Source organism: Camelus ferus, chromosome 7 (assembly GCF_009834535.1).
Source record: "Camelus ferus isolate YT-003-E chromosome 7, BCGSAC_Cfer_1.0, whole genome shotgun sequence".
Classification (NCBI taxonomy): Eukaryota; Metazoa; Chordata; class Mammalia; order Artiodactyla; family Camelidae; genus Camelus; species Camelus ferus.
Window position 1 is genome coordinate 74,663,105 of NC_045702.1, and position 14,536 is coordinate 74,677,640.

General features: G+C 37.7%; 1 protein-coding gene across 1 annotated transcript; it reads left to right on the forward strand.

Annotated features, from left to right (window-relative positions):
* The first annotated feature begins 1,816 nt into the window (after positions 1 to 1,816).
* PSMC2 (proteasome 26S subunit, ATPase 2) lies at positions 1,817 to 14,402 on the forward strand. The gene is made up of 12 exons (XM_006181008.2): positions 1,817 to 1,972; positions 3,966 to 4,003; positions 4,557 to 4,638; positions 5,462 to 5,561; positions 9,151 to 9,282; positions 9,700 to 9,772; positions 10,154 to 10,249; positions 10,928 to 11,092; positions 11,897 to 11,984; positions 13,657 to 13,859; positions 13,956 to 14,052; positions 14,139 to 14,402. The coding sequence occupies exons 1-12, from the start codon at positions 1,903 to 1,905 to the stop codon at positions 14,294 to 14,296; spliced, it is 1,302 nt and encodes a 433-aa protein (XP_006181070.1). The 5' UTR covers positions 1,817 to 1,902; the 3' UTR covers positions 14,297 to 14,402.
* Positions 14,403 to 14,536: the final 134 nt, after the last annotated feature.

Consider the following 14,536-nt stretch of genomic DNA (forward strand, 5'->3'; position numbering starts at 1 on the left):
ATTCTCTAGGAATTACATTTTCACTGTTAAATACATTGAATTAGCCTGTGTATCTTTTGCATGGCAAAACTGCTCCTTTAAAACGACTTTTCAAAAACTAAGCTAATCATCTCCCGTAAACCTCCTGACCCCTCTCTTTATTAATGCAACCACTGTTAAAACAGACCCTAAGGCTCAAGGTAACCTGACTCCACTTTCTTAATATTAATAGCTTTCTCTCACAACTAGCCCATCCATTTTCTCCATCACCTTTAAGGGCATGAAAACTTTTTTTTTTTTTAAATTGTGGTAAAATACACATAACATAAAATCCTCATCTTAACCATTTTTAAGTGAGCAGTTTAGCAGCGTTAAGTACATTCACTTTTTTGTGCAACCAATTTCTAGAACTCTTCATCTTGCAAAACTGAAACTGATACCCATTAAACAATTCCCCATTTCCACTCCCCCCAGTCCCTAGCTATCATCATTCTACTTTCTATCTCTGTGAATTTGACTATAGGTACTTCATATAAATAGAGTCATACAGTATGTCTTTTAGTGACTTACTCAGAATGTCCTCACAATTGTAGTATGTGCCAGAATTTCTTTCCTTTTTAAGGCTGAAAATATTCCATTGCATGTACATTTTATTTATCCATTCATCTGTTGAATGGGTTGATTCCACCTTTTGTCTATTGTTAACAATGCTGCTATGAACATGGAAGTACAGATACCTCTTTGAGACTCTGCTTTCAATTCTTTTCTGTATATACCCAGAACTGGAATGCTGGGTCATTTGAAAATTGTTTAATTTTTTTAGGTACTGCCATACTAGTTCTCCATAGTGGTTATACCATTTTACATTCCCATCAGAAGTACCCAAGGTTTCCATTTTCTGCACATCCTCACCAACTTCTTCTTCTTTATTTTTGATAGTAGGTGTTCTGATGGGTTATGAGGTGGTATCTCATGGTTTTGATTTGCATTTTCTCCGGGACCAGTGATGTTGAGCATCTTTTCATGTGTTCGTTCGCCATTTGTATAACTTCTTTGGAGAGCTGTCAATCCAAGTACATTATCCATTAAAAATAAAGAAGTTTTTTTTTTTTTTCTTGTTACTGAGTTTTAGTTCTTTATATATTCTGGATATTAACCCCTTATCAGATAAATGACTTACAAATATTTTCTCCCATTCTGTAGGTTGCTTTTTCACTCTGTTGACTGTGCACAGATGGGTGAGCCTTTTTAAAAAATTTCTCAATTCTACAATTGTCTCCTAACTGGTCTCTTCTGTTACTCATCTCCCAAATTCGTTTCTTTCAAAACCTGCTCTTTTCCCCTGACTTCCCTGTGTCTGAGGATAGTACCACTCTTTGGCAGCAGGCTCAAACACTGAAACCACTATCTCCTCGTCCCTTGTTAACGTCAAATTAAGAACCGACTCCTGTTTACCTTCATCCTATTTGTAAATCTAGCCACTACTCACGGCGTATCTAATATGCCAGGTACTTTACAAACACTGTTATTCAATTCCTCCACAATGCCGAGGTTACAGGGAAATTACAACACAGAGAATAAAGAAGTTACCCACGAGTACAGAGTAAATGACTAAAGCAGGATTTAAACTCAGCAACCTGAGCCTGAGTTGGTCGTGAAACCTGTTGCTCAGGGAACTCGCCATGGTGAGAGGCCCAGGTAGACCGATCGACTTTCCTTTCCAGCAGGGAATTCTTCCTAGTCCCCTAACTTCGATCCGCCGCCGGTGGTGTCCTCCAGAGCGCTCTTCCGCCTGGTGCGGCTGTGAAAGGGCCCGCGAAGTCCGCTTCACTTCCGGTGAGGAAGGGAAAAGGGCGGGCACCACCGGAAGCCAGGAAGGTGCTGTGTAATCACCCGGGAGCCAAGGGGCTTGGATCTCCTAAAATGCCGGATTACCTCGGTGCGGATCAGCGGAAAACCAAAGAAGATGAAAAGGACGACAAACCCATCCGAGGTCAGTTGACGTAGGCCGGGGCTCCGGGCCGGGGCAGGACCAGTCTTGGCCCCCAGGGTTGGAGGGGTGGACGGGGAGGAGCTGGATTCCAGCTCTGGGCTTTGTTGCTTTTGTGCCGCTAGTGATTTAGGCTTGGGAGGCAGCCGGTTAACCTGCCTGTCTTCTCCGTCTCCCGTTTCCAGCTCCAGTTCTGTTTTCATTTCCTCTTAATCGAAACTTTTATTCGCATTCATCTCCCAGGCCTTGAAGAAGTCACGCACACCGCTTGGCCTTGCAGGCCTTGAAAACTTCCACACCTGGAGGTGCTTGGTTACCTGGATCCTCTTTACTGCCTTTCCTCCCCCTCAAGTGACAGCCTGCTGCTATCATCCTGTAGCCAGGAACTTGAGACATAATTAAAAAAATTTTTTTTTTAATCTAAGTGTGGCTGATGTACAACGTTACCTTCAGGTGTACAGCAAAGTGATTCAGTTATACGTGCACACACACATACATATATATACACTTATATTTTCATTCTTTTCCATTATAGCTTATTAAAAGAAATTGAATATAGTTTCCTGTGCTATACAGTAGGTTCTTGTTTATCTATTTTATATGTAGTAATGTGTGTCTGTTAATCCCCGGTTTTTTTAAAATTCCTTTGACTGGATAATGCATTTACATGGTTCAAGACCCAAAAGACAGAAAAAGGATAAGTTGAAAATGTCTCATCTTTGAGTCCAGCCACCTCTCATCCACGGAGGCAACTGATGCTGCCATTTTGCTCTTCTAGACATTTTCTGTGTACATAACAAGCAGATTTGCTTATATAGTCCTTTTTTCTTTTTTTCTTTTTTAACATAAATTAACATGTGTATGTCTTGGTTTTTTAAAAATCTTAATGGCTTAGGGATAAGCTCATACGGTTATATAAAGAGGCAGTGTTGTCTGTATAATATCCCAAATTATTGGGTGTTCAATAATGTGTGTAATTAATCATTGTTAATGGACATTTCGTTTTCTTTCAATCTGTTGGCCATTGTAGAGCAATGAATAACCTTGTTAATATAATTTTTGCCACATGTACAAACACAAGCTGTAGGGTAGATTTTTTAAATGAAGTTGTAATTTTTATAGACAGTGTCCGGTTACTCTCCTTAGGGAGTATACTACTTGACACTTTTACCCACAGTTCATGAGATACGCATACCACATTTATATATGATTTCTTCCCAGTAGCCCCATTTGTAGTCTCATCTTTATGCTATTCTCTTTTGCTACTTATAGGCTATTTTTAAACATTATTATGGTGGTTTTCTTCTTGTCTTTTTCTCTTTCCCTCCTAAACAACTTCAACCTCTCCTATCACCCTTTCTTAATTTCCACCCACCCCTCAAAGACAGAGCATTTCCTCTCCTTTCAACTCACACACTTTTTCCTTGAAAGAGGTACTCAGTTATCTAGTGAAAAACTGAGTCACAGAGATTTAACATTTCATCTGTGTATTTCTCTAGGTAAGTTATCATTCTATAAACATATTAAGTTTATCCCTTGAATGACAGTTATGACTAATGTGTGTAGTTTATGTGCTTTTTCATAGCTTACTTGATCTTTATAGCAACACTAAGGGTAAAATTAATTTTCTCCGACGAGAAGACTGATGCTCAGAGAAATTAAATGATTTTTCCAAGGTTACTTAGCAAATGTATGACCTTGCTGGGACTAGTGCTCAGGTCATTTTGATTCTCAAAGTCTTTTCTTTGGGTTCCCTATGCTTATTGTATCATATCATATCACTTTGAAGGTGTGTTATGCACTTTTTTTTTAATCCACCGTCACCCAGCTAGGTAAAATTTCTCTGAGTCCAGAAACTATTTGATGGTTGTATTTATATCATTATAACTTTGCACAGTTTTTCTCACTGAATTAATACCATTTGAATTGAACAGAAAAAAATTGTTGGCTCTAGTTTCTTTTGTTTGAATTTCACATATTATCTCTCTTCTTTTAGCTCTGGATGAGGGGGATATTGCCTTGCTGAAAACTTACGTAAGTTGTTCCAGGGTCCACAAAATATAGGTGTTTTGTGTTGAAATAAGGACGTTTGTTGGGATTGTCCTTCCAAAATAGTTAGAAGAGACTGTCTAGCAGTTTATTCTAATCTTCATGAAAAAAGTTATCTATTTACAGTTTCTGCCTTGGACAGACAGTAAATATTCAGCATGTCTAAGCTTATTGAAGTGTGATACTGTATTGAAAGATACTTAAAATAATTTAAACAAATACTTCCTCTATTTAAAGTGTGTGAAAATGAATTAGATCTGAAATGGCAAGTTTTAATGCATAGAAATGAGCCTGCATTTTAGATAATTTCAGGCATGATTTTCATTTGTTATTGTGCATAATGGTGTGTTGCCTGTTTGGGGGACTATATTGGTTCAGGAATAGTTCTGAAATGATATACTCCCTCTCTCTACTTTAACTTTCTACAAGCTTTAGGACAGTAACAGCTATTATGAATGTAACTGTTAAAGTTTTTGTCTATAGTTTAATAAATTGTTGCTATCCTTATGCTCTAATTAAACTGACCTTTATCTCTTAGGGTCAGAGCACTTACTCTAGGCAGATCAAACAGGTTGAAGATGACATTCAGCAACTTCTCAAGAAAATTAATGAGCTCACTGGTATATATATTTTATTCCTGTTTCCTCTCTTTATATGTAATGGTTTAATTATTTCAAAGGAGTTGAAATTCAAATGTTACTTTTTCATGAATCATAGATTTAAAAAAATTTATCCTTCCTAGTGTTAAGAAATTGGATCCCATTTAATAATCACTTTCACTATCTTGTATAAGCAATTTTAATGCTTAAGCAATTAAAAAACACCATCATCCTTTAAGCAAATGTTTCTGTTGGTCAAAGCCAAGTTCAGTAGACCCTTAATAAACAAGTCAGAATTTCTTCTTTTTTATATTTTTATTTTTTATTATTTTTTGTGAAGGGGAGGTAATTAGGTTTATTTATTTTATTATTTCTTAGTGGAGGTGTCGGGGATTGAACCTAGGACCTCATGCATGCTAAGCAGGCACTCTTAGCTATAGCACTGAGCTATACACCCCCTCCAGAATTTCTTCTTGACTAAAAATATGATCTCACATGGTATTGCTTGATGTAAGTGGGCTATGGCCTAAAAATTGGAACATTTTCTTCTTGGGAACTTGAGTGGTGAAATTTTATAGTAGTTTCCCTGCACAAAAAACTGGGGTCATCCCCTCAGGACATCTGGCAGTGTCTGGAGACATTCTTCATCCTCATAACTTGAGGGGAGGTAGTGCTAGTGATCTAGTGGCTGGAGGTAAAGGTTGCTGCTCACCATCCTGTAATGCACAGGACACCCTCCCCCGTAACAAATTATTCAATCCAAAATGTTATTAGTGCTGAGGTTGAGAAAGCTTGCTTTAGCATGCTGCATTACATTTGAGTGAATTTTTTAATCTTTATGTAGGTATCAAAGAGTCTGACACTGGCCTGGCCCCGCCAGCACTCTGGGATTTGGCTGCCGATAAGCAAACACTCCAGAGTGAACAGCCTTTGCAGGTTGCAAGGTATGCATAGTGCTCTGTGCAAATTTATTTTTATCTGTACTGTTAGGTACTTTTTAAAGTCTCCAGTAAAATGCAATAGTTCATAAAGAATTTGTATGCCATGTTCCAAGTAAATAAAAGCTTTCCACAAAAGGATGTAGGGTTAACATTATATCTTAAACAATTATTAAAGAAACAGGTAAAGCCATAATCATATAAAAGATTCAAATGATACAGGAAGGTACAGAACAAAATGTGAAGACCTCCCTTCCCACCCTGCTGTCCTGCTGCCCTTTCCTCAGACATAACTACTGAGAATAGTTTGAGAATAGTTTGGTCCTCTTAATCCTCCTGTGCATCTTCATGTATATATTTGCTTGCAAAGAAACATATCCTGTTTTCTTTTTAGATATCACTACATATTTTGGAAATCTTATACTGTCTTTGATACAGGTGTACCATGAGTTTCTCTTTTTGTTCACTTACACCCTAATTAGGTGGCCCATAATCTCTGGTAGCTTCCTGAAAGAGGGTCTTTTGGGAGGTACTTTTTTGAGACCATGTATGTCTGGAGATATTTTGACTGATAGAAGGTTCTTCAGAATTTTGAAGGCATGATTACATTGTCCTCTGCCTCCTGGTGGTGTTAGTTTGAAGCTAGTCTGAAAATTGTGATTCCCAGTATGTGTGACCTGTTTTCCCTCTGAAAGTTGTAGAGTCTCCTCTAGTTCTCACTGTTCTGAAATTTCATGGCTGTGTGCCTTGGTGTTGGTCTGTTTTCATCTATGGTTCCAGGCTCTCATGTTCATCAGTGTGGCAGATTTTCTTGAAACTCTTTATTTATTAATAATGTTTTTCTATTTTCTTGGTCCTCTATTCTGGACTTCTATTACTGGGATATTGGATCTCCTGGATGGCCCCTCTAATATGCTAATCTTTCTTTCCTGCTTTTCTTTGTCTTTTTGTGTGTGGGTGTATGTGAGATTTTCTTAACTTTGGAGTCCATCTATTGATTCCCACCCTACCACCCCCATTTCTTAAATTTTTAGTTTCCAAGAGCTTTTCTTTCTTTTAATGTATATGTTTTGTTTGAATGTTCTCATATCATGGTTGTAGTATGTTCTCTCTAAGGAAGTTAAGGCTAGCTGGGTTTCTGCTTCCTCTAAGATGCTTTTTTCCTCTTTGCTTGCTTGGTGTCTGTCTTTTATGCTAGATGTCTGGTCATCTTACTTTGGGCTTTGGTTTTAGTGGGAGCCCAAAACACTAATAGAAGCCCTGGATTCAATAGTGAGGCATGTCGACCCTCAGCTTCACTGTAGCTTATATTGAATGTTCGAATTTGGGAGCGCTCAGTGTCAGTATCTTTAGATCTTTTCACTTGGACCATCATTTTTCCCAGAGGTGTTGTCTTTAGTCTCCTGTGTCTCCAATCTCCAATATTTTGGAAGGACAGTGGAGATAGGGTGCTAGGGAGTTTCAGCAACAGGTTCACGTATGTTTAATCATCATTCCCCTCACTCCTCATTTTCAGTGAAGTTACCACCACCCTATTCCTTGCCCCAGCATTTCTGGATACCCTTTGTTTTCCTCTCCAGAATATTTTCATCACCCCCAAGAGAAACCCCATACCCATTAGCAGTCTCTATTCCCCTCTCACTGGCTGCTGGCAACCACTAACCTACTTTCTGTCTCTGTGGATTTGCCTATCCTGGACATTTCAGATAAATGGAATCACACAATATATGCCTGGCTTCTTTAGCTTAGCATAATGTTTTAAGGTTTACCCATGTTATAGCTTGTATCAGAACCTCATTTCTTTTTATAGCCAAATAATACTCCAGTCTAATTTCTTCATTGATATTCTCTGTGTGGTGAGACATTGTTCTCATACTTCCCATGAATTCTTTAGACATGGTTTCCTTTGGTTTTCAAAAGAATATTTATGATATTGATTAAAGTTTTTCTTTAGTAAGACCAATGTCTAGGCTTCCTCAGGGACAGTTTCTATAGACTGTTTTTTTCCCTATGCATAGGCCATACTTCTTTTTGTGTCTCATAGTTTCTTGATGGAAACTGGACATTTTAAATAACATGTCAGTTTTGGAACTCAGATTTCCTTTCTTCAGCGTTTGTTACTGTTGCTGTTTTTCAAGTTTTTTGATCAGCCTCTTGTTAGCCCCAACTGGTAATGCTGCCTCAGACAGTTCTGATATCAGATAGTTGCCACTGATTGTTTCCAGACATTTGTTGGAAAATGTGCTGTAAGAGGTGTGTACACCATGAGCCCTGAGTCAGTTCAAATAAAAAGAAGTCCTGAGAAGGGAGCTCTTCAGCTAGCTGCCAAGAGGGTCAGATAGTTCTCTGGGGTTTGGGCTTTTGGGGAGCTCCAGTTCTTCATCTCCCTCCTTCCCCTAGGAAGGCTGCTGGTTATCAAGTTACTATTGTTGTGGGGCTGTTGGCTTTCAAGTCTTCTGTAGAGCTGGGGAGAATGGGATAGGAGTGAGGCGAGTTTAAATGCAAAAGGCTCACTGTTCTTACTGACAGTCAAACTCCTCCCTCCTTTTTTAAAAATAAACATTCTTTAGATTGTTATAAGCCTGTAGTTAGTTTCCAGAGTTCTAAAAGTGTTGATTTTGACTGTTTTTACCGGTGTTCCCTGTGCTTTTAAGGATGGGCAGATTTCTGAAGGTCCTTACTCTGTGGTCCTGGAAGTTGAGGAGGTCTCTGTATATATACTTTTCAGCTGAGGGTTAAAAAAATCTGTATCTATGCATACAGTGTTGCCAAGGTCTGTCAGATAAAGCAGTGATAGGTACTCTCTAAATATATATATAATTTTACGTCTCTAGGGGACCTTGGCTAGTGACAGAAGATGGAGCCATGTCACAGTTATGCTGCAAGGACAAAGCGTTTTTACCTTACTCTTAGCTCTGCCTACATGCACACTCCAGAGACTGTTTTCTACTTTGGCTTAGTATATGTTGCTGCAGCTGTGACATAAGTTCTTTAACATAGTTCTGTTTCTCGTTTTTGTTTTTCATCTGCGGACAGACAGTACAGAAGATAGACAGTAGACTACCTTCTCCTACACTAATGTACATGGTTATTTATTGCAAATCTGCCTTCACCACATCCCACAGGAAAAGAATATATTTAAGTTACAAGCAGCAATAATAAAAATGGATTTGAAGTATAAACTTGGGAAGGAATGAAAACACATTTATTACTTAACTTGATGTAAGACAAAACGCCTGCCTCCTTAGAGAAAATAAAGGGGCGAATAACGTAAGATACAGAGCAGTAGCACTAATAAAGGCACATAGTTATGAAAATCCAGAAATTAGAGGATTTCATCTTAATGATGAAATATTTGGGCTTAATTTTCCAGGGGAATGTATGTTTTGAAAATTTTATGGCTTGGCTAAAGTTGAGTGACCCTTGGGATTGAGCATATTCCGCAGAGAAGGGTCCTTAACAGTGGCCCAGTTTCTGCAAGTCGGGTTTACACCTGCTCCTTAGTATACTGTGTGCCCAGGAGAGAATCTAGTTACTTGAATTCATTATTAGCGGTTTAGGTTCCTCATGCTAATCAAGCCTTTTGCCGTGTTAGATGTACAAAGATAATCAATGCTGATTCGGAGGACCCAAAGTACATTATCAACGTGAAGCAGTTTGCCAAGTTTGTGGTGGACCTCAGTGATCAGGTAGCACCTACCGACATTGAAGAAGGGATGAGAGTTGGGTAAGATTTCTGTTTACAGTAAGTACTCGTCTTTCATTGAAGATACCATGTCACAGTCACACCCTCGGCTTTCTTTTGAATGGATAAACTGGGTGCCAGGGAGTACCCAGGGGTAGTCTAGGAGAGTGCCATGGGTGAACATCCTTCTTCATCTGCTTCCTGACCTCCCACTTGCCTCCTTTCAACCCCCACTATGGCTTTTTATGGCTTGAAATGTCATGATCAGAGATGGTCCAGAATTTTAGAGTTGAATTTGCCAGTCTATTTAAGGTAACTAGTGTAGGTAGAGGAAGCACTTGGTCTGGGACGGTTATGAGGAGTAAGTGAGTTAATGTAATTAATGTATATAGAACACATGGTAATTCATTTAGTCAATTTTTTTGAATGTGTTGGTGAGGATCTTTTTTACCTCCTTAGTGTGGACAGAAATAAGTATCAGATTCACATTCCACTGCCTCCTAAGATTGACCCAACAGTTACCATGATGCAGGTAAGAAACTGTGGAAGGGAGAAGGAATGGCATGACTCTGAATACAATTGCATCCATCTCAAAAAATGTTGAATGTTTTAACTAATGAAGTATTAATATGTGGGCATGTACCGAAGAGTTGTCAAAATTTTTAAAACAATTTTTGAGATCAGAAAGTCTTTTTCAGTCTTTACTAGTTTATCTCTCACTTAGTGTCATAACAAGTAATATAGCAAGTGGGTCTAGGACACTGGGCATTGTATTCCATTTTCACTAAAATTCTTATTTGCTGTAAGTCTGATTTTTCTTTTAGGGAATTAGGTCCACTCTGTTGTACAGAACATTTGGATTAATGTTCAAAAATGTGTCGCTCTCTGTTGTACATTTTCATCCATCTCTTAGGTGGAGGAAAAACCTGATGTTACATACAGTGATGTGGGTGGCTGTAAGGAACAGATTGAGAAACTTCGAGAAGTAGTTGAAACCCCACTACTTCATGTAAGTGGCTGAGTACTGTTGCCTTTTAAATTTCTTTGTACAAAGATGTGAGGACCTTTTGTATACTGTGCACTAGAATTGCCTATTATTAGATACCTTTTAAAATTTTATATTTTCCTAAATGAATATTTTTGAGGGGGTAAAGAGTAGGTGTGTGAAGAGTTGGTAAGTTCCAGAAGAGAGAAAGCAAAAGGATTGAGTAGTCAAGCCTGTTTAAAAAAGAAAGATCTGCTGTTTAGAGTGACAGGTGGTCAAGGTTATTGCTAACCTTTATCAGTATATTAAATACAGGTTATTGTGGAAGAAACCATGGGTTTTAATGATATCAAGAAGAAATAGGGTTTAATTGAATGAAATTAAGCTTGGGGGGATAATGGAAAAAATTAGGATATTAAATACAAGATAATACTTTTTTGTTCTTTGAACACTAATTTTTTTAAATTGGGGGGAAAAAAGTCTTGTTAACCCCGGATAGTAGAAATAATACCTTAAAAAGCCATTCAACCTTCTGTATTGATAAGAGTCTAGTTTATATCTATGTTTTAGAATAAAATTCTTACTGAGATCAAGTATATAGATTGTGGACTTAATAGTTTTGGTTTAAATATATTGATGTAGAAGTAGTCTTGTTTTTATTATAGAGAAGTGGTAAGTGTAAAAATTGTTTCTCCATTACAGCCAGAGAGGTTTGTTAACCTTGGCATTGAGCCTCCTAAGGGTGTGCTGCTCTTTGGCCCACCGGGTACAGGCAAGACACTCTGTGCTCGGGCCGTCGCTAACAGGACTGATGCTTGCTTCATTCGAGTTATTGGATCTGAACTCGTGCAGAAGTACGTCGGTGAGGTAAAGTAAACTGATCATAATCAAAGAATATGTAGCTCTGATTCATAAAGCATAGGTGAAATCAAAATGGCAATTCCACATTTGAAGATTAAGGCCTGAAATGTTTTGATTGATGGGTACTAATTAGAAGTTTAGAAGACAACCAGCCTTCCCTTGTGGTCATTTGGAAATAAACAACTGCCAACATTTTAAATCCGTTTGCTCCCTACTTAGAAGGATGACATTTTCTACAGATTTGGTTTGTAAAATAACTACCCCAGAAATACCTACTGAATGCATTCAGAAGTGTATTCACTTCAGGAGCAGTGTTCTATGTTCCTTTGAGAAAGAGAATAGAGATTATCTGTATGTATGTGCCTGGGTGTACACACACACACGAATGTTGTTTTTCATTAGAGAGTATGTCTAGGGCTGAGTATATTATATCCGAAACATTAATGATTAGTATACTTACAATGAGAATTAGAAAAGGATCTACAGGAGCTGAGATACACCTTTATTCCCTGGTCAGAACTTACAAATCACATTCAGTGATCAGAAATGCCCAGCAACAGATCAGATGCTTTTATTTTCTCAAGTTTTATTGATTGAAGTGGTGCTTTTATTTTATTTAACTGTGTTAATTTGACCTATTCAGGTCTTAAAGTTATTGGCTATTTAATAGATACAGAATCATTAAATTAATACTGTTTTAAAAGGTTGAGGATACTGTTAGGAATACTGAAAAGTTTAAAGCATAACTTTCTACTATATTTTAAAAGATATTAAAGCCAACCCTGAATTAACAATTATTTTTGTCATTAGGGGGCTCGAATGGTTCGGGAGCTCTTTGAAATGGCCCGAACAAAGAAAGCCTGCCTTATCTTCTTTGATGAAATTGATGCTATTGGAGGTATGAGTGTTATCTTCAAGAACTAGTTTTGGACTGGGTTTCATGAGAATTCTGTCGTAATATGTGTAGAGTTCCCCTGATATGTTAATCTTATATGAACTTTGTCTTTTTTTTTTTTTTAATTGAAATTACAGTGTGTCAGTTTCTGGTGAACAGCATCATGTCCCAGTCATACATATACATACATCTATTCCTTTTCATTATAGGTTTCTTGTACGAAATTTTAATTTCAACTCTTTTATGAGTTTTGGCACATCAGAGCACAGATCTGATAAACAGTAGGGCTACACCATAAAGGAAAAAAGCATGTAGCATTGCTATTTCTCGAAGTCTTCGTACTTTCTTAATTTCATTCATAGGTCACATACAGTTTTTACATTTTAGCAACTTCTTACTTGTCATGCAGCTTCACTTAATAGGTTAAAGCACTGGGACATAATTTGGTGATAATTTTTCATAAAGTACACATAAAATAATACTGGCTTCGTAGACTTGATGAACAGAGTGTCAGCTGTGCAATCTAGGCAAGTTATTTTAACTGAGCCCAGTTTGCTCATCTTGTAAAAGGAATGATAATTCCTGCCTTGTTTATTTCATGGGTTGAGAGTGAGAGGTAGGTAATAAATGTGATAGACTTTGAAAACTCTAAAATGTTGTATAGGCCTTGGCCGTTGTTAGTCTGTTAAGAGTAATAATCCTGCAGAAGTGGCGTATGTCCAGACAGTTGTTATTTAATGAACTTAGTGACAAAAAAGGTTTACAACTATAGCGGATGCTGGAATACTGTCCGGGGACTGTGGTGAGGTTACATTAGGCTTGTTTTAAGACTGTATGGGCTTTGTGGGCTCTAGACACTCTTGTAGTCAGTGTTTTCAAGGCCCATAATTTGACCACAGTCTGTCAGTGCAGTGTTGTGACCCTGAAGTCCTTTTTGTAGTATGACTGGAATAAGCTTTAAGATATCAGGATGCTCTGTGAAACCATGTTTTCCAAAATGGATTGTGTATAAAACAGTATTTGGGTACAGGAAGAAAATATTGGAATTTTCCCTCATATTTAATCTTTTAAATTTCCTTTTTTTGTATTTTATAATGTATGTGATATATTAATACAACACTATGTACTTATATAATGTATAAATGAAAATATATATTTGGAGGCCTTTTTTTGGGAACTATTTTGGTTGAAATGAAGAAGAGTATTGACATTAACCTAGAGTATGCTAATATATCCAAATCAGTGAGATAGGAAGCTGTACATTTCTGCTGTATTGTGGATTTAGCCATATTTTTAAGGACAGTTTTGAGAAATTTAGAGGGGTATGGCAGCTTCTTACATATAATCAATCAAATGCCGTTATAGTGCTAAAGCTTGTATGTATTTTGTTGCCTTGTTTAGGTGTTCATTGTGTTAAACTATGGAGGTGTTTTTGAGTGACTTAACAAAATTCCTTAAAGAGGATTTAAAAAATACTTTAAAGGAACCTATGTTAAGTAAACCTACAAGTTCTTTCTAATTAGTTTTTTGTAAAGCAGCAGTTCTTACATGATTTGCTTAAAACTGAACCATTCATTTAGGCTGGGGTGGGGAGGGCCTGACCTGGATCAAGATTTCCCACGCAGCACTGCTCTGAGGGAACATGAAGAGTGTATATTTCCTCTTGTCTTCTCAGGGGCTCGTTTTGATGATGGTGCTGGAGGCGACAATGAAGTGCAGAGGACGATGTTGGAACTGATCAATCAGCTGGATGGGTTTGATCCCCGAGGCAACATTAAAGTGCTCATGGCCACAAACCGGCCTGACACTCTGGACCCAGCGCTGATGAGGCCGGGGAGATTGGACAGGAAGATTGAGTTTAGCTTACCTGATCTAGAGGTGGGAAAACCACTTCATTGGAGAAAAGAGATTCTTAAAATTTTTTCTTCCTGTGATGTTTTCCATTTTAATATTTTTCAATTCCCTTATTTTTAGGGTCGGACTCATATTTTTAAGATTCATGCCCGCTCAATGAGTGTTGAAAGAGATATCAGATTTGAACTGTTAGCACGACTGTGTCCAAATAGCACTGGTATGTTGAAAGGTATTGCTTCCATTTGGTGGTCTGTCTGTTCCAGCTGCTTTAATTAAGCCTGTTACTTTCTTTTTGTTTGAAAGGTGCTGAGATCAGAAGTGTCTGCACAGAAGCTGGTATGTTTGCCATCAGAGCACGGCGAAAAATTGCTACTGAGAAGGATTTCTTGGAAGCTGTAAATAAGGTCATTAAGTCCTATGCCAAATTCAGTGCTACTCCGCGCTATATGACATACAACTGAGTCCAGCGGTGTTCGTGAAAACACTTCTTTTCATTGGAATCCTAACCTTATACAGACTTCTTAACAACCATTTCACACACACAAAATAAATGGTTTCAAAACTGTATGCTTTTTTTCAGCTGTCTTTTCTCTGTAGTGCAAATAAGGCTAATATCTAATGTCATTAACAGAAAAGCTTATTACATAATGTATGTTGACTATTTTTTGATCCACTAACATTTAAGGGTTCTAAATGTAAAG

What these genes read in the sequence shown, in the direction of transcription:
- PSMC2 (XM_006181008.2), top strand. Translation starts at nt 1,903, where the DNA reads ATGCCGGATTACCTCGGTGCGGATCAGCGGAAAACCAAAGAAGATGAA. An exon ending in GAAAATTAATGAGCTCACTG is followed by an intron (nt 4,639 to 5,461) that starts GTATATATATTT and finishes ATCTTTATGTAG; the next exon opens with GTATCAAAGAGTCTGACACT. An exon ending in TTAGCTTACCTGATCTAGAG is followed by an intron (nt 13,860 to 13,955) that starts GTGGGAAAACCA and finishes CCTTATTTTTAG; the next exon opens with GGTCGGACTCATATTTTTAA.